The following is a 26,715-nucleotide window of genomic DNA, read 5'->3' on the forward strand; positions in this document are numbered from 1 at the left end:
CTAACAAATAACAGCTCTGAGGCAGAAGCAAGCCCTATGTGATAGTGGGTCAGCAGATCACCTGCTCCTCGCCTTAGCTTCCCGGAAATCAGATGTTTTGTTCTTTCATAAAAGGAATTGTTTGTTTAAAACATTCATTTCTTTTCCAAGGAGACTGTTGTTCAACAAAGATATGACAGTTATTGCTTTGCTACAGACAGCCACACCAGGCTTTCAGCTTTCCAGTTCAGCCAAGATGTCCTGGATCCTGCTCCTAGCCTAAGGATAAGAGGCTTGGAAAACAGCTGGTATTGTATATTGCTCTTTCACATATCACTTGCTAACCCAAGTGCTTCCCAAAGACTTTATTATCTTTGTAGGTGGTGGTGTTAATTTTCTGTGTATTGCCACTCTGGCTCTTGCATATCCTGCTGCATACACATGCAGACATCTCCATGCATTTGTGGCTCAGCCCATCAAAGCTCTATGCCCCACACCAGGGAGGGATTCCACAATTGCTATCGAATTTCCCGAGTCCTATAGGCACCACAGCTCCTATGTAAGGATGATACTTATCTGGGATCCTGGCAACTCCATGGCAACACTTTTCTTGCAGGCCAGAGGTGCACTTGAGTTTGCCCTTGCAGAAATCATTTATCTGTCAGCTCACCCCCAGCAGTGCATGGTTTGAAAAGCAGAGCTGGTCAGGCTCAGATGATGATGAGATCAAATCCCTTTACAAGTCCAGCCTCCAGTGTGGCTGATACCATCCAAGTTTGAACAACACTCTTAAATCACTGAAACCTATGCACAGCCTCCACCCATTGCTAATGAGAGTCACAGCAGACCTGTATTTGCAGTTTAAATGTGTAGTCTTGAAAGTTTACCAGGAGAAAAGGTATACTTCTGCTTTCCAAGATCAAGTTTTGCCACAAATGTTTGCAGTGCTGTTTGCCTTTGAGGTGCTGAGGGCTCAGGTCCCTGTGCACTGGGCAGCCTGGTGCACCAACTTGACAGAGCCGGAGAAGGACAAGGCAAGAAAAAGTCTGCATGAGGGCAGGGGGTGTAGAGAGAAAGGGAGACATTGAAGGGTTCTGCAGCACAGATAATCAAATGAACTTGCTCTGTCACTACTCAAGCAGGCAAATAATGTCTATTAAAGTCAAAGCCATTCTTCCCATAAGAAAAAGAGACAGACAATGGTCATTAAAATATGGATCTGCAAATGCAGCCAGGCAAGATGGCTTAGCATGAGCCATCTCTGGGAATAAATGACATGAGAAAGCAGCTGAAAGGGCCATCCCCTTCCCACAGGAGAACAGCAAGAGAGGAATCGGCACAGCATCTCCCACTGCAGGAGATGGAGAAAGGAATTAGTGAAAACTTCTGCAAAAAGAGACAGGGTGCAGGGAAGGGGGGAAAAAAAGAGAAGAATTTTCTCCCTGAAGTGGGCTGGATTCCTTTTATACATAAGAAGAGCAATCTATGGGATCAGCCTATCCTCACAGCAGAGGTGTTCCAGCCCTCTGGACTCGCTTCAACGGTGGTAGCTGGACCTGCCCTGCCCTTACAGCACCAGTGGCAGAAATTTCAGGTACACGCATTGGTGTAAAAAATTGTTCTTGAAGCCTGTGCAGACTAAGAAGCACCAACAGAGAAGAGCAGAAAGCCTCCTTACTTCGCAGGTTCTGTAGAGGGAAAGAGCCAGTGGTGCTGGCAGGGGGCAGGGAGCACTTCTGGCAGATGCATTCCTTCCCGTTGAACGTCACCCGGTCCCCCGCAGGGAAAGGCAGCCTGCAGCAGGACAAACAAAAGCAAACAGGTTAGAGGCTCAGGCCTTTGCCAAATGAAAGACCTTTCCAGAAAGGAGCTGACTATTATTCTTCTGGTTTCTTTTGCTCTGCTTTGTCCCGTTCTCATTGACAATTTTTCAGCTACTCAGAGGTACTGAAGGGACATAGCAGACAACTGCAAAAGCAGATGTTACAGCTACTTAGGAAAGAATAACATCCAAAGACACAAAACCAAACACAAATCCTGCTGTATCTAAGAAATGTGGCATCAACATGGGTTGATCACTAGCAGGATCAGTTACATATTGAAAATAAACCTGGTATTACAGGCTGTAAGAACAGGCAAATGCCGCTGCTTTATTGTTGTTAAACTGCATGGGAGAGATGCCTTTCATACATTAAAAACCCAGCACTTGTCCTCCCAACTTTGATCATATCAAAGCCCCCCTCTTAATCCATATGCACAGAAAGGAAACATTGGTGAACTCTCACTGGAGACAAGATAACCCAGTTAGAAACCCAAAGCATCCACACTGCTCTTCTGCTCTACTCAGCGACAGCTCTCCTTACCCTTAATTAAATCTTTCCTTTTTATCAATGCCCTTAAAACAATAGACTTTCCCCTGGGAGCTTTGCCTGGGCACAGAAACTACTGAGGTTTGTTCTCCCAGAGGGCCAGATGGACACGTTGCTTCACGGTGCAGCAAAGGCTGGGCAGGATTTAGGAACACATTTCACTCCACCCAAAGCTTCTGTCCAACTAAATCCCAAGCGAGCTAGCAAAGTATGACTTAAGTGGGGCACGAACATAACACAGGCCTCCTGCTCCTGGTGAAGTCCATCTGATGAGATGATTTCATTAACTTTTCATTACAATTCTGCATGACATTGCCCCACAAATGCTGCTATCAAATTCATACCGAGAGGCTGTCCTCGCTATAAAAGCTGCACTGATCCTTCTTGCGAAGCACGAGCATCACCTTGCTGTTAGCCCAAGAGTGCCTTATTCCACATTTGTGCAGCATTTAATAGTTCTTATCACTTAAAGGGAGAACAAAAGCAGTGCTGCCCTTTGTCTCTAAAGAATGGTACTAAACTCTACTCCAAAGGAGCTAAGTAAGTGTCCAACACTGTCATCCATTTGGGATCACAGGCAATACCCGAAAAAGGAGGAGGGCACGTGGAGTGTAAGCATAGCTGCATCTCAGGCTGTCTGCTAATGAACTCTGCTGCTCACCTTTTCATCAAATTCATGATGAACTTCCAAAAAATGTCTCAAAAATTGAGTGATGTAACCCAAATGCTGCCCTAGTTTTCTACTGCTGGGGTAGTTTAGGCTGGGTTCCGTCTGCTGCTACCACACAAAATACACCTTTGGTGCCCCGGGTGTCCAGCCCAGTGGGTGGACACAGGAAGCTGTGTATTTCATTCCCATAATGTCCTGCTCCCTATAAAACCGCCTGCAAAGACCTACACTTCCTCTTTCTTCCCTCCCTGCCCTCATGGGAGATGCTCCCTGTCTGGTAATGGAGGGGGAGTTATCTCAAGGCCTTTTAGGCCTGGCTAGGCTTAATGCCAAGAGGAAAAGGGGGAAGGGCAATCTCAGATCTGGCCGGCTGAGATTAGCCTAACAGTGGAAAGGGGGAAGAAAGAGTCCTGGGGGTTCTGGGTGTACCCTCAGGTGGGGAGAGAGTAAAACAAGTTAAAATGAGAAGAGAAGAACAAACTAAGTGACTTGTGGCACAACAGAGCCAGAGAGGTGACACCCACAAAACATGCCAAAGCTCACAAGCACCAGTCCCTGCCACAGAGCCTCCTTAGAGGGGAGGGCATGTGGAGGCTTTCCTAGCCCATAAATGTATCTTACTTATTTCACTTTCTAGGAGATTAGTGAGAAATCTCAGTGCCTTGTCATTCAGATGGGAGAGAGCAACAGTTCCAGTTCTCTGTTAAGTTTCCCACATCTACAAGATCAAATCACAGGATGCACTGGGTTGGAAGGGCCCTTTTCAATGTCATCTATTCCAATTCCCCTGCAGTAAGCAGGGACATCCCCAACTAGACCAGATTGCTCAGAGCCTCATCAAGACCGACCTTGAATGTCTCCAGGGATGTGACTTCCACCACCCCCATATGAAGACTGCAAGGTACCTCGCTCTCCAAAAAAAACAAAGAGGAAATCCTCCTTGGAAGTTGCCTGCCCAAAGGCACAGGCAGACATTTCCTTGCTGCTCTTCTAAACCCATAATTAAGTCTCAGAGGTTGCTTCACAACCTTGTTCACTGGGGATCCAGAATTTGTACACAACACATTTGACAGTATTTCTGTGCCTCTGACCTCTGCTTCTCACAAGGAGCCCTGCCTGAGGATGAGTGAAGGCACAGCAGAAGGTGATGGTAACAGTCAATTCACAAGGTGCCACCTTCTGAGCTCTGTAACTTGTGAGCAGGTCTAAACATAGCATTGTAGGTTAAAAGCAGCATTGTCTTCACATAATGTGACATCTCACCACCAGTCACCCACTGAACATTGCTAGGTATGGCCTTCAATCAGCTGCTTATCCCTTAAAAAAATATTCAGTGTGACTTTCACAGTTGGATGCTCTATTTTTAAACTGAGACTTAAGAGCATCTTTAGAGCAGCTCTCTGAACTGGCTTGTAGGATTTCAGTACATCATCTGTGATTCATTTCCCAATGAGTTTTGTTTTATCTGCCTGCCTGCAGTATTTGTAAACCCAGAATCCACTGGAGCTCAGCAACAAAAGTGTGTTGTAAAAACATCAAGCTACCATCAGCCTGATTTGATGGTAAGTGTGGTGTGCTGATGCTGCAAAGCCTGGTCCTGGTCACAGATCACAGAATGACAGGGCTTGGAAGGGACCTCTGGAGATCACTGAGTCCAAACCCCCTGCCACAGCAGGATCACCTAGAGTAGGTTGCACAGGATGGCATCCAGGTGGCTTTGGCATGACTTCAGAGATGGAGACTCCACAGCCTCTCTAAGCAGCCTGCTCCAGGGCTCCATCACCATCAATGTAAAGTTCCTCCTCATGTTTAAATTCCAGTTTGTGCCCATTACCTCTTGTCCTGCCACAGGGCACCACTGAAAAAAGCTTGGCTCCACCTTCTGAACACCCATCCTTGAAGTATTGATCAGCATTGATGAGATTTCCCCCTCAGGCAGCTCTTCTCTAGGCTATAAAAGCCCCAAATCCCTCAGCCTGATCTTGTCCTTCTCTGTACCATGCTACAACCTATGGATCTGTGAGCAAGTTATTCAAGCTGTGGGCAGGTTATTTGAGCTTTCTGGGCCAAAAAGAAATGTTCACTTCATTTCAGAGCAGGTGGAGCCTCCTATGCTTTAAATCACTGCTCTGACTCTGTGGTTGAGGAGTCAACTAAATTTGATCTAAGAAAATGAAAAGGAGGACATGGCCAGGGCTGTGGGGAGAGCAGAGCTCTTCATTTCAGCAGCAGAGTGCATTTACAGAGGGTCAGGTGGAATGCCAGAGGGTAACCTAAGGACCTCCAGGATCAAATTCTCTTCTAACCTGTATCTTGTACAATCACATCCCCCAGGGATGGTCCATGTGGATGGATTTGACTGAGGGGATGGAAGCTGATGATACAAAGTGGACATTACTTGCTATCTACTGTCTCAGCAAATTTCAGCAAGGGTGCATGCAAAGGAATAACTCCATGCACTGGTACACCTTGGGGGTCAATCAGCTGGAAAGACATAAAAAGTTTCAGGGATGCTGGTGAACAAGGGCTGTCACAGTGTCCCTGCAGCAAAGAAGACCAAGAGCATCCTGGGCTGCATCAGAGTAATCAGCCCAGGCTCAGGGATGTGATCTTCCCTTCTGTTCATCTTTTGGGAGGTTGCACATGGAGCAGCATGGACCATTTGGGGCTCTTTAGGGGAAGAGTTACCACAGGGAGACCAGTGGAGGTGGCTAGGTCAAGAGCTGGAAGACAGGATGCATGGGCAGGGGCTGAAGGAGATAGACAGCTTCAGCCTTGAAATATTGAGGGAGATGTTCTTGCTTTCCAAAGCTATCTGATGAAGGTTTCTCTCTTTTACAGAATTAACCAGGTTGGAGAAGACCTTCGAGATCATCAAGTCCAACCTGTCACCCAACACCAACTAATCAACTAAACCATGGCACCAAGTGCCTCATGCAGTCTCTTTTTAAACACCTGCAGTGATGGTGACTTCACCACCTCCCTGAGCAGCACATTCCAATGGCCAATCTCTCTTTCTGTGAAGAATTTCTTCCTAATATCCAGCCTGAACCTCCCCTGGCACAATTTGAGACTGTGTCCTCTTGTTGTGGTGCTGGTTGCCTGGGAGAAGAGACCAACCCCCACCTGGCTACAACCTCCCTTCAGGTAGTTGTAGAGAGCAATAAGGCCTCCCCTGAGCCTCCTCTTCTCCAGGCTCAGCAACCCCAGCTCCCTCAGCCTCTCCTCATAGGGCTTGTTCTCCAAACCCCTCCCCAGCTTTGCTGCCCTTCTCTGGACACTTTTGAGCAATGATGTCTGTGTGAAATCAGAGCCACCATAAAATCCTTTGTTAAAAAAGAGTTTTCAGCTTTCTGAATGTTTATATTCAACTTCCTGGCCACAACAAATCATCTTCTTGAAGGACAATAGAAATACCAAGTGACTGAGGGAAGTTCTAGATCTGTGTTTGGCACACAATGCCTTGAAGGCTGTGTAACTGCCTCGTGCCACTCCACATGTTATTCAGCTCTACATGGCACATATCCAACTTGTGCATCAGGAGAGGAGGACATCTGAGCTTGGCAGCCCTATGAGCTGGGCAGATTTGACTGGCAGATGGCCACAGGGACAGGAACATGCTGGGTTAGGGCAGCACTGTCACCTGCATGAGGCCCCAGCACATCTACAAGAAGGTTCATCAGTGTCCCATTGTGCTTTCCCTTTGGTTATTGTTCCTGCGCTGCTAAAGGCTCCAGCTTAGCCAGGCAAATCATCACAGCATTCTCATTTGCTCCAAAGGTTTGGTGGACTTAAAGTTTCTTCCTGAAGTCTTCAGCAGATGTTTGTGGTGTTTCCCCAGAAGAGGAGGAAGATGCAGGTCAAACAGGCATCAACTGCTCCTACTGCAGAGTCTGCAACCATCTCCACCAACACAGGTCCCAGGTCACACATCTCCATGTGAGAAATGATCTCACTGAGCTACACTGGGCTGGAGTGGGTAAAAAGCCTGAGTTCTGTGTCAGTTGTGACTGCCATAGCTGTTGGAGATCCTTCCTGAAATCCAACATGCAGGCAAGCCTTGGTGAGTCCTTTCTGTCCCATTTTAAATGGCTGTTGGAGTTTCTGGGAAGCAGCACTGGGAAACTTCAGTTTGAATCCATTAACACAGTATCCACTTGGCTCACCAAAGAGAGCCTCTGGCGTTGGACTCCTTTGTAACTTCAGTCAACAAAGGACAAAAGAGCAACATTTGGGGCAAAAGGTCTGACAGTAGAGTCAGAGGCAGTTTCTCAAGTACTTTGGAAACCTCACACAACTCCCCAGATAACAGGAAAACATTCAAAACAAAACAAAACAAAAGCAAATCAACAAGAAAGGAAAAAAAAGAGAAAATTCTGCTACAGTTGGAGAAGCAGATAACAGAACTCCACCCCCCTGCTCACCCTCTATAGGCTACCAGTTCAAACATCTGGCATCTCACATAGAATAGTTTGGGTTGGAAGGGATCTTAAAGATCACCTAGTTCCAAACCCCCTGCCATGGGCAGGGACACCTCCCACTAGCGCAGGTTGCTCAAGGCCTCATCCACCCTGGCCTTGAACACCTCCAGGGAGGGAACATCCACAACCTGACCAGGCAAATCCAGTGTTTAAATGCAAAACAAGTTCATGTAGAAAACATACCTGCAGACAGCACACACAAAACAGTCTGGGTGGTAGGTTTTGCCCAGTGCTGAGACCACTTCTCCCTCAATGAACTGATCACAACTGAAGCATCGTGTGCCATAGAGTCTCTGGTAGTCCAAAGTACAAATGTAGTCTCCCTGTCTCACAAAGAATCCTCCTTGAGCCAGGTCACATCCACAAGCTGCAGGAAGAGAAAAAGCAGACTCAGACAGCTGGAAAAGCAAAGCTCACTCTCTGAGATGAATCTGATTTTTCACCCATGATCAGAATGGTTCTTCGTGGAGTATTTCAGCACTTCAATATATGGGCTTCTGACCACAGAACAGTTGTGTCTCCAAACCCCACTATTTGTATAGCAAATGACACCAGTGATGTGTTTTGTACATAGTTTGGGTTTATTCCATGGAAAAATCTTAACTCAGTGCAGAGAATGAAGTCTTGAGGCATTAACACCCAGCACCATTAACAGCACAAAGGAAATGCATAAAGGACATAAACCTGCCAAAGCCAGAGCATCAATGGTACAAAGAAATGCCTCTGACAGGTTACAACTGTCTGATACTCCTCCTGGACACAACTGAAATACTGCTCCCTCTAAACATGGGGTCTGATGTGCATGGCAACTGCTGCAAACTTCCACAAATCAACAAGATCACAGAATGGTCGAAGTTGGAAGGGGCCTCTGGAGATCTTCTGGTGCAATGCCCCTGCCAGACCAGGGTGCACAGGATGGCAGCCAGGTGGGTTTGGAATGACCCCAGAGATGGAGTATATTTGGAGACAACCGCCACATCTTCCTCTCCTAGGACAGGAAATCAGAATTATGTCACAGACCCACTCCTACCCAACACTTGTCATCCAAAAGGAGCATCTGGAGGCAGAGTTATTTAAAACCCAGAAACAGTTTCCAGCCATTGCTGGTGCTCATCTTAGTGAAACAAGAAAGGCTTTGCCAGCACAGCACTCGTGATAATGAAGAGACTAACACTGGGTAACTCAGCTGCTTGCCTTGGTGTTACCCTGCACACCAAGGCAATGCTCTACCCTGAACAGTAACAGGCTGCAGGAGGAAATTTAAAGCAGTTAATAAATGTGTGTTTGCCTCTTCTTGAGGCATTGGGCAGTAAGCCAGTGACTGGGTGTGCTGTGGGACTTGAGGTGGAAGGCAGCCACAGTGATTCTGAGGAGGGTACCTCAGGATGGCTTCTCTGACAGCTCAGTAATTCCACTCATTAGGATGGTCTCCAGTGACCTGCCACCAACATACCTCACATAGCACTGAGGGGTTCCTCTAATTGCTTACAAACAGACTGCTTTCCCCCCCAGCCCAGTGTCTGTAGCAGCATCTGGGGCACTGTCATTTGCGCTGTGTGATTTCACAGTCAATCTAACTCCATAATTCTTTACTGCCTACAGCCTGTAAAAATAAATAGCAGCAATAGCAATTAATTAATGCACTCTAAGCATCCTGCTAGCCTGCTGTTGTATGTCATCAGTGTTCCATTTGCACCGCACCAATAGCAAATGCAGCTCTGTTTTCCTCGCTGCCAAATGAGCCTGCTGAACGTAGATTCATCTTTGGGCTGTGTCCTGAGAGACTCAGAGGATGCTACACTTGCTGTGTTGCTAACAGTAAAATGCCCTGGTCTTCTTGTCATCCAGTTTTGCTTTCAGCCTGACAGACAATCAAGTGTTCTGCTTATTAACCTGCAACTGTATGTATAAAGTCTGTTTTTTCCCCCTCCCATTCATTGCCTACTGTAAGCAACCAGGCATGAAACAAACACAGGAGAGAGAGGCAAAGACCTCAAAAATCAAAGAACAACAAAGACTCCCTCAGAACACTGTTAGGAAGAAAACAAGATCTCAGCTTTCTCACAGCTAATAGAGGTTTTCTTCCTCAGCCTTGCACTTGATGTCCATTTCTAGCACTTTCCATAGTCTCTGAGATGGATGCTGGTGACTGACTCAAGATCCCAAGAAGGACAGGTAGCATATTGTTGACATACTTCTCATCTGGCAGCTAAATTACATGTCTGCATGCAGCACTGATGCCCATTCTCCAAAAGCCCATGATTCAGTCTGGAAGATTTCTCCTGGCCTCTGTGCTTGTGAGAAGCAAAAGCAATTACCTGGCAAACTTCCATTGACTCCATCTCAGTCTGACTTGCAATTAATGTGCAGCAGTCTAAGCCCATTTCCAGAAGGTAACTGTCACTGTGATACTCCTGTTATGTGTTCTGCTGCAGGTGAGCCCAAGTAATTGGCCATTGGAATGTGCAGCCCAGGGAGGTGGTGGAGTCACCATCCCTGGAGGTGTTCAGAAAAGGACTGGATGTGGCACTTGGAGCCATGGTTTAGTTGTCAGGAGGGGTTAGGTATTAGGTAATAGGTTGGACTTGATGATCTCTGAGGCCTTTTCCAACCTGGCTGATTCTATGATTCCAAGTAGGCTTTTCATGAAGGTTTTGGGGAAGTCTTCCCCAGCTGGAAATTTGCTGACTATGCAAAGTCTGCATGGGAATATCAGCTGAATATCAGGTCACCCAGAGCCTTGGACAATTTACATCTGAAATTTCTGTCTATAGGTAAAGCACCAGCAAGACAGGAGGAACTATGGATGGTACAAAATGCACTCACTGCCCAGGTAGCTCTGATTATGTCTAAGTCTTTCCAAGCAGATGTTTGTGAAACCAAGGACACTCAAGCCTGTCAGTCACTGACAGTATTTCAGCTGTACTATCTGACTGGCAGCTATAATCTCAAGGCCTGGAATATCACCCACTTTGTTACAGTCCTGGGTAAACAAAAATAGGAATATGCAGCCCCAGGAAATCTGGGGCAGACCTTCCCCTTCCCAGCTCCCAGCCAGGAACTGCAGGAGGGTAGACAGGCCAGCCAGAGTTAAACCAGACTGGAGTGGAAAAGATACTGTGGGGATAGAGCATATCCCTCTCACCACACTGCACCATGCATATGCAGCCTTGATAAAGCCATGAAGGAGACAGGGCAGAGAACACCCACACAAAGCTCCCAGCCAGGCTGCCCATCATGCCCACACTGTCTCTGAGGAGAACACACTTCAGGGCAGGAACACCCCTAAAGAGTCAGAATGCTCTTATCAGGCTCACAGAGCACTAATGACTCAGGTGTACTAACTAACATGAAGGGGAGTTTGGGGAGTTTCCTGTGCACTGTGTAACTTGACTCCTATAATTTACAGGAGCTGCACATCCATTCATTTCTGCATTTCCATTTTCCTGCTGGAAAGTGGGATTTCCCAGTACCTTACAGACACTCTTACTGCCCTACAAAAGCTCTCCTACAGGAGAGTGTTAAGGGTGACATGGTCCAGGGGTCATGGAGGTATTGGGTAGGAGGCTGGACTGGGAGGGCTTTTCCAACCTGAATGATTCCCTGAAATCCTCACAGTGCTACATGTGTGGCTGCTCCAAGCTACTGAAAGAACCCCCAGGACAACTGGAAAAGTTGTCTGGTTTATATTGATTCATTCTTTTAAGGAACCAAGTTGGTTATTTAAGCTTTACAAGCATGCTCAAGATATTTAAGAAACAGAGGAATGTGCTTTACACCATCTTCAACCTAATAGTACCTTAAGTGCTTATGACAAAATATTGCTGTCATTTGCCAAATTAATTACAACAGCTTCCTTTCTCTCTTCTTTTCTAGAGAAAAAAACCACCCAAACAAACTTGTAAAGCAACAAGACTCAATATTTTTCAGATGATTTTTCATAATGATGCCTTGGGTGTCAGTTATAGGTTTGCAGATGAAGTGCTCGCTCCGACTAGGCACAGATGGTCTGGTGTTAATGAGCTGAAGCAAGCGGGAGGTGGAACAACACCACCGTGCCAGTGATGAATTTTAGGCAACAGCTCTCTCTGGGTCTCCACAGAGGGTTCACACCACCTTAGTGCATGAAAACGCCCACCAGCTACTCCAGCATGCTGGCCGTGTCCCTGCTGTGTCCCCAAGGGAAAGAGCATGGTACAGAAAGTCTCCCTGCCGAAAGGCATCTTCGCACCAACACATCGTTCTGGTTTAAGGCTGGACAGACCCTCTCTCGCCCCTGAAAGGGGCAAAAGAATGACACTCACACAAATGGACTGGAAAGTGATGGGAAGTTTAAATGGAAAAGCAATTGGTGTTTTACAGAAATCGACAAAGCATAGAGGCAAAGAATCCCAAAGTGTACAGAGTCCCTTACGCTACACCCAAAGGTTCCCAACACTTCCCTTCTCCCCACCTGAGGGTGTACCCAAAACCCCCAGGGCTCTTTCTGTCCCACCAACTGCTAGGCTAGTCTCAGGCTGGCCAGGTCTGAGACTGCCCTCCCCACTTCTCCTCCTGGCATTAGGCCTAGCCAGGCCCAAGAGGTCCTGCGATACTCCCTCACCGTTACCCAATAGGGAGCACCTCCCACGGGTGCAGAGAGGGAAGAAAGAGGAAGAGGTTATTATCATTATTAAGTTTTTTTTTCAGTGAAATAAAATCTGAAGTTAATGTGTCGTTGGTAAGTCAGCCCCAAAACTACCACATTGTCTTAGCTAGGCTCTCTGAGCACTGCACCAGAAGCCCATTTTTTATAGAATCATGGAATTGTTAGGGTTGGAAGGGACCTCAAGGATCAGCCAGTTCCAACCCTCCTGCCATGGCCAGGGACACCTCACACTACAGCAGGCTGCTCAGAGCCACATCCAGCCTGGCCCTAATAACCTCCAGGGATGAGGCTTCTACCACCTCCCTGGGCAATCTGTTCCAGTGTCTCATCACCCTCATGGGGAAGGGCTTCTTCCTAACATTCAATCTGAATCTGCCCATTTCTAGGTTTTGGGTTTTTTTTTCGCATTCCCCCCAGTCCTATCACTCCCTGACACCATAAGAAGTCCCTCCCCAGCCTTCTTGTAGGCCCCCTTCAGATACTGGAAGGCCACAATAAGGTCTCCTCAGAGCCTTCTCTTCTCCAGACTGAATAGCTCCAACTCCCTCAGTCTGTCCTGAGTTCCTGTCATATGGAGTTAATATGATCTGGGACTGCAAACTCCTGAGGTACTCAGGAAGCAATGGGCACATTGCTTGGAGTGCCTGACGAACAAGAGCCTCCACGCTCATACCCAGTGCCTAAGATGCCACAGATGCCATCAGCCACTACTGCCTGGCCATAAATTGGGACTCAGAAACCTTACTAGTGAACTTCCCGTAAGTGACTCGCGCTGCGAAACGTGAAACCCCGCGGCTGTGCTCAAGCGCCACTCCCTCACATTACTCACTCAAGCTTTCAGCATATTTATATCCTAGCACGGGCATTTGATCTCACAAATCACTTTTACTTCCAACTTACTTCATGTTTTTAACCTTTTCACCCAATATTCTGTCTTAGTCCTTCCCATTAATACTGTCTCACACACTGACCCTTAGGACCACAGCCCAGCTCAAAGCTGAATCACAGAAACATTCAGGTCAGAAAAGACCCTCAGCATCACCAAGTCCAACCCAGAACCCTATTCTACAAGGTTCACCCCTAAGCCATATCCCCAACCACCACATCCAAAACACCTTTAAACACATCCAGGCTTGGTGACTCAACCACCTCCCTGGGCAGCACATTCCAATCCCTGACCACTCTTGCTGGGAAAAACTTCTTCCTAATGTCCAGTCTAAACCTACCCAGTTGCAGCCTGAGGCCATTCCCTCTTGTTCTATCACTAATTACCTGGGAGAAGAGACCAGCACCAGCCTCTCCACAACATCCTTTCAGGTAGTTGTAGAGAGCAATGAGGTCTCCCCTCAGCCTCCTCTTTGGCAAACTAACCATCCCCAGCTCCTTCAGTCACTCCTCTTAAGATTTATTCTCCAGGCCCTTCCCCCAGCTTCCTTGCTCTCCTCTTCACTCAGTCCAGCACCTTCACATCTCTCCTGTATTGAGGTGCCCAAAACTGACACAATACTCGAGGTGTGGCCTCACCAGAGCTGAGTACAAGGGGACAATCACCTCCTTGCTCCTGCTGGGCACAGCATTTCTGATACAAGCCAGGATGCCATTGACTTTCTTGGCCACCTGGGCACTCTGCTGGCTCACATTCAGTTGCCTGTCGATTAGAACCCCCAGGTCCCTTGCTGCCAGACAGCCTTCCAGCCACACTTCAAGATGCGCCACATTCGAATGCAGGTTGTGCTGACTGACACACGATTGTGTGCAGGTTTAGAGGCCATTAAATAAATAAATAAATACTTATTGGAATTTAGTTCCTGAGGCAAAGCAAGCCATGGTGGCATGGAAGACAGCATGTGCTGCATGCACAGCTAGGCAGCAGTCCAGGGAATTCTCATTAAGGGTACGGTAATATAGACATACACATAGTGAAGCTGCCATAGCACAGTGGTTAGGACTTTAGATCTGTGGGTCAGGCTGCAAGCTTACTAAAAGGCCAAATCAGTAAAGGGCAAAGCTGTGACTTAGGGGTCTTCTGACATGAGCAGCAGTCTCCTACAAAGAACAGCTATTTTGCAGGGTTGCATAGATTTTCCCTTTTTACCAGGGTAGAGGCTGCAGGATTTTTGCATGCAAGTAGATCTGCAAATGCACTACAGGCTGTCCAGCATTTGGTCTGCTAGAGGGACTGTCAAATACTAAAATGTACTTTCTGCTGCTATAGAAAGCTATAGGAATGGCATTACCCAGACACCCTAGAAACACTGGGCTTTGAGTCACAGTCCCAGGATTTCCTGGATACTCTACTGGACATAGGTTAATGCCACTTTGGAAATGCCAGAACATTACAGAAAAACCCCACACTTTAAAAATCCCCTTCTTTCAGGAGTGTTTGTGCCTTTATGGAAGATTAAAGAGGCTCCTGAAGGGAGGTTGTAGCCAGGAGGGGGTTGGTCTCTTCTCCCAGGCAACCAGCACCAGAACAAGAGGACACAGTCTCAAGTTGTGCCAGGGGAAGTTTAGGCTCCAGGTGAGGAGAAAGTTCTTCCCAGAGAGAGTAATTGGCCATTGGAATGTGCTGCCCAGGGAGGTGGTGGAGTCACTGTCCCTGGAGGTGTTAAAAAAGGGACTGGATGTGGCACTTGAAGCCATGGTTTAGTTAGTCATGATGCGTAGGGTGACAGGTTGGACTTGATGATCTCTGAGGTCTTTTCCAACCTTATTGATTCTATGATATAATCACACCACCTACATCTCTCCTGACTACAGTTCTGCATTAGCCTATGCCTCTACTGGATCACTAAATTGCACTGCTGTAATTTGCCTAACACCATACCCTGTGTGAGAAGCGGTCCTGACCTGACAGACATCTCCAGAATGAACTAGACAACACAGTTTGTTTCAGTCTGATAGTGTCATCAATATTTCATCACCTTTTGCCCTTCTCCTTGGGGCTTTCATTACAGCAGCAAGAAAAAATGAGAGAATTCACAACCATGGGAACCAAGGCCAATGTGTCAATAGTGGATCACCAGACACCAACCTGGAGCGAACCAAATAGTTCCCCCCCAAAATGTTAAAGCAGAGAGTCACCCTGGGATTTAAGTATCACAGTCCAGCACACAACAGTCTGAACACACATGGCCATGGCCCAATCCAGGGCATGCATTAGAAAGCTGAGAGAGGAATAACCTCTGAATTATCTAGCAAAGGAGGCGATTCTCCCCCTCTGCTCTGCTCTGGTGAGACCCCACCTGGAGTACTGCATCCAGTTCTGGAGCCCCTATTACAGGAAGGTGCTGGAAGGCATCCAGAGAAGGGCCATGAGGATGAGCAGAGGGCTGGAGCTGCTCTTCTATGAGGACAGATTGAGAGAGTTTGGGCTATTCAGTCTGGAGAAGAGAAGGCTCCATGGAGACCTTATTGTGGCCTTCCAGTATCTGAAGGGGGCTACAAGAAAGCTGGGGAGGGACTTTTTAGAGTGTCAGGTAATGATAGGACTAGGGGCAATGGTACAAAACTAGAAATGGGTAGATTGAGATTGGATGTTAGGAAGAAGTTCTTCCCCGTGAGGGTGGTGAGAGACTGGCACAGGTTGCCCAGGGAGGTGGTGGAAGCCTCATCCCTGGAGGTTCTTAAGGCCAGGCTGGATGTAGCTCTGAGTAACTTGATCTAGTGTGAGGTGACCCTGCTCATGGCAGGGGGGGTTGGAACTGGATGATACCTGAGGTCCCTTCCAACCCTAAGAATTCTATGATTCCATAATTTCTGTGTAAATATTAATTCTCTCCTAACCCTGGGTGTGTTCCACTGTGCTTCTCCCAAGCTGGCCTTCCTCAGGCCCCAGCTCCACAGCATATACTCCATAGGTTTATACCCATTCAAAACCCACTCTACTTTCAGGATTTATGGTGCTTATAATCTTGCAGTAAGTAGCCATAAAGCTCACAGCAAATCCTTTCAGGCATGGGCTGGATTGCAAAACACGCTTGGGAGGTTTGCAGGACCATGAAGTCACAGGACCATGAAGTCACAGGCCCATGGCTCCTCAGGAGCAGCTGCCACAAACACTTACCTTTGCAAACAAAGCACTTAATATGGAAATATTTGTTCTGAACTCTCAAAACTTCTCCTTTGCATGGGTCCCCACAGTTATGGCAGAGAATTGCAGTACTCGATGGCTTCTCCAGTTGGCTGTGCACAGCCTGTGATTGTGAAACTGCAAGAGAAAACAAAAAAGGAAAGCATTTGAAGGAAAAAAAAGCCATCAGATGAATCTTCTGTAAGACCCTGAAATAATGACAATTACCACCTGGGAGAAAACAGGTTCAAGCAGATAAAACAGTTTGAACTTCTGGTGTTGGCCAGTACAGGACAAAAGATTAGCTAAAGGAGCTGAGCTGAGCCAAGCTTCCAATTTCATAGCTTTGAAAGTGCACATCTGCAACATTTCAGTCATAACTCAGCATTGCTGAGAGAGGAAAGGATTCACATCAGCAAGTCCTGAGAGCCTGTGTCTGGCTGTCACAAAATGCTTTGTCACATTTTCTCCTTAAGAAGTCAAAGACTATAGGTTAAAGCTATTGGTTTTAGCCAAAATACCTTTAATGGGATTTAGTGACTACAACCCCCTGAGCTACTGATCTTTAAAGCTCAAGGTGAAAGCCTTTAGAACTGATGTCAAGATAGAAACACACTTGTGTAGATGTTGGGAGCTCATAGTCCCAAAAGCTTGAGAGCTCTGTACACACCATGTCCTTCTGCTCACCAAGCAAAAGACTGCCATTGCTTAGCACAAAGCCCAGGATTTCCAGAGAATCAGGATTATCTAAGTCAAATATTAAGGGAATTAAAAACTTGCTGCCATCTTGTGATGCAAATCAGAAACTGCATTTATTGGGCTGATGTCACAAGCTGGCATCCCACTGTGTGCTGTGGAACAGGTGAGGTGTGACCTTATTCTTGCAGTTCTGCTGCAGTGCTTGCATCAATTTTTTATTACAGAGTACTTAGGTGTCTGGGGAGCAAACATCAAGGCAGCTAGTGATAAAGGGGCTCTACTATAACACAACAGACTTGGCCTTCTCCTTGTGTGAAGAACTAGTAACAGGAAAATACAGTGAGCACTTGTCCTGGTGTCAAGCAAATGACAAAATTTAATGAACATTCTTCTGCAATGTGCTGTGCTTATTCCAAGACAGGAAACAACAGCAATGTCAGGGATGACACAGAGAGGCAGTGAGCTCTTGGGTTCAAGAAGGACAAGGAACTACTGGAGAGAGTCCAGTGGAGGGCCACTAAGATGCTGAGGGGATTGCAGCATCCACCTTGTGAAGAAAGGCTGAGAGAGCCGGGGCTGGTTAGCCTGGAGAGGAGCAGACTTAGAAGGGATCTCATCAATGCTGGCCAATAGCTAAAGGGTGAGTGTCAGGAGGACAGACTTCTTAGTGGTGTCCAGGGGCAGGACAAGGGGCAGTGAACACAAACTGGACACAGGATGCAAGGAAAAATAATCTCTACTTTGAGGATGGCAGAGCACAGGAACAGGCTGCTCAGAATGGTTGTGGAGTCTACACCTCTGCAGGCATTCAAAACCTGCCCGGATGTGTTCCTGGGTGGTTTATTCTGGGAAACCCTGCTCCAGCAGGGGGGTTGGACTGGATGAACTCCAGAGGTCCTTTCCAACCCCTACCACTCTGTGATGGCACTGTCAATTTGAACACAGGATAACATGTGTCATCCACCTCCTGTTCTCTGATTTCTGACTTGGCTGCTCTTCTTCCACTATTCCAATCCCTTCCCCACTGCCAGCACCTTGTGGTGGTACTTGAAAAACTTTTCCACATCCACTGACTTTAGGGAGTGAGCATTTCAGTGAGATGCTGAGCCTCCATTTCCAGGGCTCAGAAACTCCTGGTCTTCTAGAGGAGTTTCTGCAAGTCTGGCCCAAACGAGTACCTTCTACTCCTGTATGCAAAGTGGCTGCTCCTTTTTTTCCCCCAAGGAGATACATGGGATAGAGCTGCCCATGGCATTCATTATTCACCACCCATTAGCATTCTGCCTTGTCTGCTGACATTACACATCGTGGGATTGTCAAAAAAGTCCTGCTGGAGGCAACATGAACTCTGGAGCTATTACTGAAGCCCTGGTTATAATTAAGTACATTTCCAACCTAAACAGCACAGCACTACAGGCAGTCAGAAGTCTGAAAGAAAGGGAGATGCCCAAATGTACACAGAGTAAATAGTGTGCATGGGTCAAGCTCCTACAAGGGGCTAACTTAATCCTCAAAAGAAAATCCAGGAAACTGAACTTTGCAGCACTTAACTTTTGACATGAGAACTCTGTACTGTAACCTGCTCAAAACATACTACCCACCCTCAAAGAGAATCAATCCTGGAGGAAACTGAAGCAGAGCGTTTCCCTCAGCTGCTTCATCGAGTAGCTGCTAAATGTGGACAAAGAAGGTTTGCCCCCTCCAGAATTACTAACAATAATCAAATTGGAGCATTTAATTCAGGCAAGGCTTGACTTAAAAAGAGCTGACTACACCCAGAACACTTTGGCCTGGAAAGTTCCATTTGAAATATAAAATTCTGATTGGATTGATTAAATGCTTGACTTATTGCCACACTCAACTCTTTCCATGGCTGAGGCTTTTGGAACAGCATCTCTCCAGAACTGTTAGTGGCTGGCTGGTGTGGTGACACACAGACAGCACTTATCTCATGCCATAGAGTGTCTCATAGGCAGGGCAGTAACCTGGTCAAGAAGTGAGAGCCACAGCCAGAGCCTGTAGCTCTGCCCTATGAGGATTGGCTGAGCTGGGCTTGTTTAGCCTCTAGAAGAGCAAAGTCTGACAGAAGTGGATCAACATCCACTGAATCCACCAAAATCCCAACTTGTGATCCAAACCTCTCCCTTTGTATAAGCACAGCTCCTAAAGCCTTGCTAGCCTCAATAGGATTTAACAGCAGTGGAGACCAGGATGAGGACAGGATTTGGCTGAGACAGGAGTGTTTTGGAAGCAGCACAAGACAAGATGATGGCAGTGGCAGAAGGGAGAAGATTAGTGAGAACCTGGTCATGCGCTGCTTCAGAGTCTGGGATGGAAAATGTCACCTTCCCTCTGCTGTGAGCAAACTGCTGAGGGAAATCAAACCCTTGGCAAAAAAATCCTGTCTAGGATCAGTCTACACAGAGGATGACAAACCCCTTTGCCATCAGGCGCTCTGACAGCCAAATGAGACAAATCCTCAAGGTAGATCACAGACATGGTGAAGAAACATATGGCCAGAAACTGCAGAGCACACATGCCTGAGGCTTTTTGCAGTCTAGGGCATTTTGGTTTAACTTAGCATTAAGGGCCCACAGAAGCCATTACTAAGAACTATTCCTGGATGGAGAGTGCTGAACCAGAGCCCAAAGGCAAAACCAAAAGGGCTGGGGGGATGGTCACCTCCCCTGTTCGTTTGTTGGGCTGGTTTGGGGTTTTTTGTGCATCCCATTCTGGGGGATGAGTTGAAAAAGTGCAACCCTTCCCTTTCAGGCTCATACAAATATAATTTCATTTGCCTCCAAAAAGCAGCCCTCCATCAGCAGAAAAGCTACATCCATTTTGTTGAGGAGCTGTCAGCACTACTGGGTCCTCTATAAATTGACCAGAACATTCCTTCTTCATGACCCATTACTGGCTGGAGGCTGAGCCCAGAGAGTGGTGGTGAATGGTGCCACATCCAGCTGGCAGCCAGGCACTAGTGGTGTGCCCCAAGGATCAGTGCTGGGCCCCATCCTGTTCAATATCTTTATTGATGATCTGGATGAGGGGATTGAGTCCATCATCAGTAAATCTGCAGATGACACCAAGCTGGGGGCAGGACTTGATCTGTCAGAGGGTAGAAGAGCTCTGCAGAGGGACCTTGCCAGGCTGGACAGATGGGCAGAGTCCAAGGGCATGAGACTGAACACATCTAAGTGCCAGGTTCTACACATTGGCCACAGCAACCCCAGGCAGTGCTACAGGCTGGGGTCAGAGGGGCTGGAGAGCAGACAGACAGAAGGGGACCTGGGGGTACTGGTTGATAGTAGGCTGAACATGAGCCAGCAGTGTGCCAGGTGGCCAAGGAGGCCAATGGCATCCTGGCCTGGATCAGGAATAGTGTGGCCAGGAGGAGCAGGGAGGTCATTGTGCCCCTCTACTCAGCACTGGTTAGGCTGCACCTTGAGTCCTGTGTCCAGTTCTGGGCCTCTCAGTTTAGGAAAGATGTTGAGTTGCTGGAAGGTTTCCAGAGAAGGGCAACAAAGCTGGGGAGGGGTCTGGAGCACAGCCCTGTGAGGAGAGGCTGAGGGAGCTGGGGTTGCTTAGCCTGGAGAAGAGGAGGCTCAAGGGAGACCTTCTTGCTCTCTACAACTCCCTGAAGGGAGGTTGTAGCCAGGTGGGGGTTGGTCTCTTCTCCCAGGCAACCAGAACCAGAACAAGAGGACACAGTCTCAAGCTGCACCAGGAGAGGTTTAGGCTGGAGGTTAGGAAGAAATTCTACACAGGAAGAGTAATTGCCCACTGGAATGGGCTGCCTGGGGAGGTGGTGAAGTCATGATCACTGGAGAAGACTTGATGGGGTGCTTGGTGCCATGGTTTAGTTGATTAGATGCTGGATTAGGTGTTGGATGATAGGTTGGACTTGATCTTAAAGGTCTCTTCCAACCTGGTTAATTCTGTTCTATTCTATCCCGAGTATCAGGTGATAAAACGAGAGGAAACTGCTTGAAATTTTGCCAGGGGAGGTTTAGGTTGGACATTAGGAAATATTCTTTGCTGCAAGAGTCATCAGGGATTGGAACAGGCTGCCCAGGGAGGTGGTGGAGTCCCCATCCCTGGAGGTGTTAAAGAAATGTATGAACATGGCACTATGGGACGTGGTTCAATGGCCATGGTGGTGCTGGGTTGATGGTTGGACTCAATGATCTTAAGAGGGCTTTTCCAAGCAAACAATTCTATGACCTACGATCAGTATCTACAATTACCAATGTCAGCTGCTAAGTTCATAATAACATGCTGCCTTTTTTTGTTCCACATTCCAACTCTGAACCCAAACTGCACAGCTCTGCTAGCACGGATTTTTCTGCATGAAAGAATTAGCAGAAAACTATCTCTGTGCTGACACTGAAACCTTTCATCTCCATAGCCAGAGGTGGTTACTGCAAAACAAAATACACCAACACGAGACCCAAATACCATTTGCCCACTAAGCATTTGAGATACAAGGCAGAAAGGCTGATGGATGAAATGCTGTTATCAAGTGATTTGGGGAGGGTGTGGCTCACAGCATCCCAGAGGGGAATTAAATTTGCAATCTTCTCTGAGCAGGATTAAAGGAGAAGCAGATGAGTGCAGCAGCACCCGACCAGAATTAGAGACTGGAGTTCAAGCTGCCTTTTTTTTTTTGCCAAACCTTTCTTGTGTGGCCTCAGTCACAACACTCAGGGTTGGATTTCAAAACAGCCAGTTGAAAGTTAAGGAAACAAGCATTTAAGTGCCTCTAAATATCTGGTGAAGCATTATTCCTGGGTTTAAGCACAAAGGTGGCCCCTGCTCCCTCCCTGCCTTCTGTCTGTGTGTAAAACACAGTGACTGGGAGTGCTTCCAGTGCTGGTGTGGGGGTGGGGGTAATAAAACACCGTAGTGTGGGGATATCTGTCCTGTTCAGAGAACTGCTTTAGAAAAGGAGCTTGCCTTTGGTTTTTCATAAGAACTGGAGATTCAGTATGGAGCCTTGTGGAGACCTAAGACCTTGATGGTTCTTTCATAGAAAGAATGAAAAAGAAGAGCAACAGTTAAAAGGGGACTCCATGAGCTTTCCCCATTCTGCCTTCCAAACCATGCTCAGCAGAAGGGAAAAAAATCACAGAATCACCAAGGTTGGAAGAGACCTCAAAGATCATCAAGTCCAACCTGTCACCACAGACCTCATGACTAAGCCATAGCACCAAGTGCCACGTCCAATCCCCATCCCTAACCCTGCCTGGCTATATACACTGGTGGTCCAGGCACCAGGGCAGGAGGGAGCACATGTGCCCAAATGGATGGGCACCAAACCTGCCAGAGCAGCAGAGGTGTTAGAAGTTGTGCAACAGCTTGTGAGGTACCTTGTGGTAACCTGGCTTGCCATCTTTCTCTAGCTTGTGTTAAAAGCAGTTCCCAGCCTTGTCATCACAACTCAAGTCCTTTTTCTTCTATACATCTCACAACGAAGCAGAAGGTGCCACGGATAAAGGGGAAGCTAACCAAGCTTTGCTTTGAATGTCCACATTGTGCCATCCCTCAAGCCCTCCAGCTGCCCAGGGATGAACTGTTCCCACAACAGTGCACAAGAACTCACTTTCCCAGCTGGGCTCCTCTGTGTCAGCTGGGTCCAGCTGCAACCCCAGAAAGCTCTACTGCTCTTTCCAAGCCCTCTACCATGGCTCCTACAGCAAAGCACAATTAGTGCCTCTCTCTTTAGTTCCTAACACCACAAGACAGGCAATTCAGCAAATTCAGTATCACTTTATGTCAGTAGGTCCCTGTGTAACTGAATTCATTCATATGGTCCAAAACTCCAAGAGAAAAAGGCTCAGGAGCTGTGTTCTTTTCTCAAATGCCCTCCTGACTCTGCTGCTTACAAACAGCTGCTTTTACAGTGCCCTTCCCCTGGCACTGGAGGGAGGACTGCATGCCCTTTCCAGCACTACCTACAGATTGTAATCAAAACAAAAACCTGTAGCTGATCTAGGACAGCAGGCAGCACAGCTGAAGAAACCTCTCTTTTCACTACTAATTACAGAGTTTATGGGATCAGAGCTGAAGGAGAGGTGGCATCCAGCAGATCAGGAATACGACCACATGCGTATGAGATGCAGCCCAGCCCAAGCGCTCAGCACACAACAGCTCCAAACCTCACCATATGCTCAGTGCAACATTCAGATCAACATAAACCAGCCCAGCATGAGCTAACCTCCTGCCCTCATTATTAGATGAAAATATTTACCAAATCCAAAGGCAGGCTATAAATATATATATCTATCTCTGCTGGCTTTTAGGAACTGCAGCATTGTGAAAGCTATTTTTGTGTGAGTTTAACAAGATCACATTGTAAAAGCTATTTTGGTGTGAGCTTAACAAGATCATAGAGAAAGGAGCTAGGAAACATCCTAGAAAGGATCTTAGAGAAAGGAGCTAGGAAACATCCTAGAAAGGATCTTAGAGAAAGGAGCTAGGAACAGCACTCAAAAACATCTGCACCAAGCAATTGGTGGTTTTGCTGTTACAATCCAATATAAACTCTGAAATTAACTAAAAGGAGGAAAGCTGTCAAACTGAGCTGTCAAAAAGCACCAGCACCATTTGTCATTTCCCAGCCATCATTCACATCATTAAAACAATAGGAAGCATGATCTCATAGCAGTGGTTTCACCACCTTCCTGCACTCGGCAGCGTTTCCACATCACACAGAATAATCATTCCCATGGCAGGAACGGTGACTGAGCTCCCACAGCTCTGGCTGAGAAAGAGAAGTCATTCCAGGCTCTCCACAACCTGGAGTCACCTCACTGTACCTGTATCTTCCGGCATTCCAACGTTAATTCCCTTGGAGAGGGGCAGTGCCAGCAGCCGCAGCGTGCCTGGCCGGTGGGTGACGATCTGTGCCCGAGCTGCGGCAGCCTGCGGTCACCCCAGTGCTCCGGCACCAACGTGCCCAGGGGTCAGATGACTCCTGCAGCACCCACGCACAGGCTGGAGAGCAGCCAACACCTCGCTGCTGCCACCTTGCAAAAATAGCATCCTGCAGAAGCCTAAAGATTGTCTTCTCCATGGGCTAGGCCACCCGTGGCAGGGGCCTGGGAGGGACTGAGAGCAGGACGTGCCAGCGATGGTTGTGTTTGCATCAAGGGATGCCACCTGCCACAGCTACTGCCGGGGAGGGGGGGAAGGCTTAAAGGAGGAAAACCTGCAAACTGCCTGGCCACAAGTTACAAATGGAGAGGCTGAGGTAGGTGAAAAGCCCCCTTGAGGCATCCACCTCAGTTCAGGTGGTCCCTATCCACGGTGCAGGAGGGCACAGCACTGATGTTGGGGGAGATGCTGTAAGCTCGTCTCACTCCCGAAGGTGGTTAGTAAGGTATCTGGCAGGCAAAAATCTCTCCCCTGATTGCTCCTGTGGAGCTGGACTGGAATAACAGTGATGTGTTGAGCTATTTAAAGCAATACTTGCTTGCCCACTTATCATGTGAATACTCCATGAGGATTAAAATTGGTAGCTCTTACTTGCTGTGGACTAAATTTGTATGAAGCTAATAACATGGCTTGCCTTTTGGAAAGGGGACTGCTGGCTTGGAGAATGAAGTGGCTAAGCATGGAGTAAAGTGCTGTGAGAGGAATAGTTTGCACCTCCCTTTTTCACAGCACAGATGAGTTTTTTTCCCTGCAAGCTTCACAGAAGTCAAAATACTCTCCCCTCTCCAAAGCTCCCCATCCTTTACTCGCTCATTGCCTACTTGGTTACAAAGCAACAAAACCCCAGCTCTTCCTCTCCTTCAGCAAGTAGGAACTACTCAGGGTGTAAATGTGAAAACAGGTCTCCACAGCTTCTGAAGCTGCTGAGGGAGGGCTGTGAAAGCAACACAGCTTGTGTGGCACCACGCACAAAGCACACAAGTAGTTCACTCCACTGTGCAGCTTGGAGCATGGATTGCACTGAATGACACTAAAATCTACTGAGCTGATCCAGTGTGTCTGCTGAAGGGTGAGTCTCCATCAACATCACCAGTCCATGTCAAATCACCTCACAGAAAGGACAAAACTTTCCAGCCTCCATCAAAGAAATAGATGGATGGAATCCCCATCCCTGGAGGTGTTTCTAAGAGGCAGAGATGTGGTGCTGAGGGACATGATTGAGCACCAGCCTTGGTAGAATTAGAATCAGATGATGGTTGGACTCAACATGCCCTGAAGGTTTCTTCCAACCCCTACCATTCTGTGCAGTCCATTTTAAATAACCCCTGGCTGACATGGCCTGAGACCCAGAGAGCAGATCTGAAGATCCCAAGGTTCTGCACCCTGAATCAGAACTCGGAGTGATTCCATTGTAATTCTTACACATGCACTGCCTTGCAGCAGAGGACTTCTGGCATTAAACCCAATGGAATATGTTATTTTGTTTAACACTGTTGTGCTGTCTGTGTGAGGCCAAATCTATCCCTGCACTCTTCTGGATCACCATCAGCCTCCCTGGCTGAGCTCCCCAGGATCTGCCCTACTTACTTTTTCCCAGCGGCGACTTTAGCTTGGCAGGAAGGCAGAAGGCACTTGGCTAAGCAGCAATGTGCTGAAGGAACATCAATTAACAGGCAGGAAAAGTGAAAGCCCTTTCACTCTTGCACAGCCTTTCCCTCTTGCACAGCCTTTCCCTCTGCTCACCAGGCTGCCTCCTTTTCACAGCCACATTTTGACATGAAGTGATCATAACGTGCACTAATTTGTATTTACAACTCCAGGTGAAACCCCTGCACCTCCCCTGCAGTCTCACAGCTTAGCTACAGCACAGGAAAAAGCCATCCCCAAAGAGCTCAGAGGGGTTGGATGGTGCTGCTGTGGAACTCCAGGACTGACCACAGGCTCCGTGGGTACAGAGTCCAAGACTATTGCCCTTCATTAGCGTGATGGATTGACTCAAGGGAGCGTGACAAGAGACAGCAGTGACGGCAGCACGGCGACACAGCTCTGCCACCGCCTGCTGCCAAGCACCCAGAAAGCAGAAAGGCTTTCACCTGGTTTCTCACATCAGCAGCAGCCAAGCACCTGTAAGTCCCATTTTGCAAGGTCATGGCAGTGCAGTGCCCGTGCTGTAGAAAAGGATGACGCACTTGGCTCATCTCACAGCTTCAAGTGAAGCTCTGGTAGCCACAGCACTGCTGTGGTGGGTTGAAAATTCCCCCCAGCATTAAATTGCCAGACCAGCTCAGGCTGGAAGCCAATGAAGCTGTATTGACTAGCAAACCTACAATCTAAAATGAAATGCAATGAAGATGTACAAAATATAGAATGGAATGGAATGGAATAAACCAGGTTGGAAGAGACCTTCGAGATCATCGTGTCCAACCCATCACCCAACACCATCTAATCAACTAAACCATGGCACCAAGCACCCCATCAAGTCTCCTCCTAAACACCCCCCAGTGATGGCAACTCCACCACCTCCCCAGGCAGCACATTCCAATACAATATTTATATATATTTACAGGTATTTGCAATATATAAACAGCACAAGACCCCCTTCTGGCCAAAACTCAGGGGAACTAATAGCTTCCCCTTCCCTGCTCTCCTCCTTACCTCCCTGGACACAAAGGGATAAGAGAGAGAGCAGAGAATTGTTTGTTAGGATACTCAGCCAAAACAAACAACACAGCCAAGGTCTGCAAAGCCAAGCAGAAGGAAGTCAGTGTCTCCCAGAGTCAGGGAACCAAAAACAGAGAGACAAAGTTGAAAGATCTAAGTTTTATGGAAGATATCCATCCAATGATATTGTTTAGAACTTA

The 26,715-nt window shown here is 47.5% G+C and overlaps 1 protein-coding gene across 9 annotated transcripts in view; it reads right to left on the bottom strand.

Annotated features, from left to right (window-relative positions):
* Positions 1–26,715, bottom strand: part of ABLIM2 (actin binding LIM protein family member 2) — a 145,314-nt gene that overhangs the window by 83,547 nt on the left and 35,052 nt on the right. For all 9 annotated transcript variants that reach the window (XM_054172294.1, XM_054172298.1, XM_054172293.1 and 6 more), the window contains exons 2-4: positions 16,214–16,357; positions 7,683–7,866; positions 1,658–1,773 (exon numbers count right to left, since the gene is read on the bottom strand). In XM_054172294.1, coding sequence (XP_054028269.1) covers positions 1,658–1,773; positions 7,683–7,866; positions 16,214–16,357 — 444 coding nt within the window. The remainder of the gene's footprint in view (positions 1–1,657; positions 1,774–7,682; positions 7,867–16,213; positions 16,358–26,715) is intronic.

This window comes from Dryobates pubescens, chromosome 23 (assembly GCF_014839835.1).
Source record: "Dryobates pubescens isolate bDryPub1 chromosome 23, bDryPub1.pri, whole genome shotgun sequence".
Taxonomy (NCBI): Eukaryota; Metazoa; Chordata; class Aves; order Piciformes; family Picidae; genus Dryobates; species Dryobates pubescens.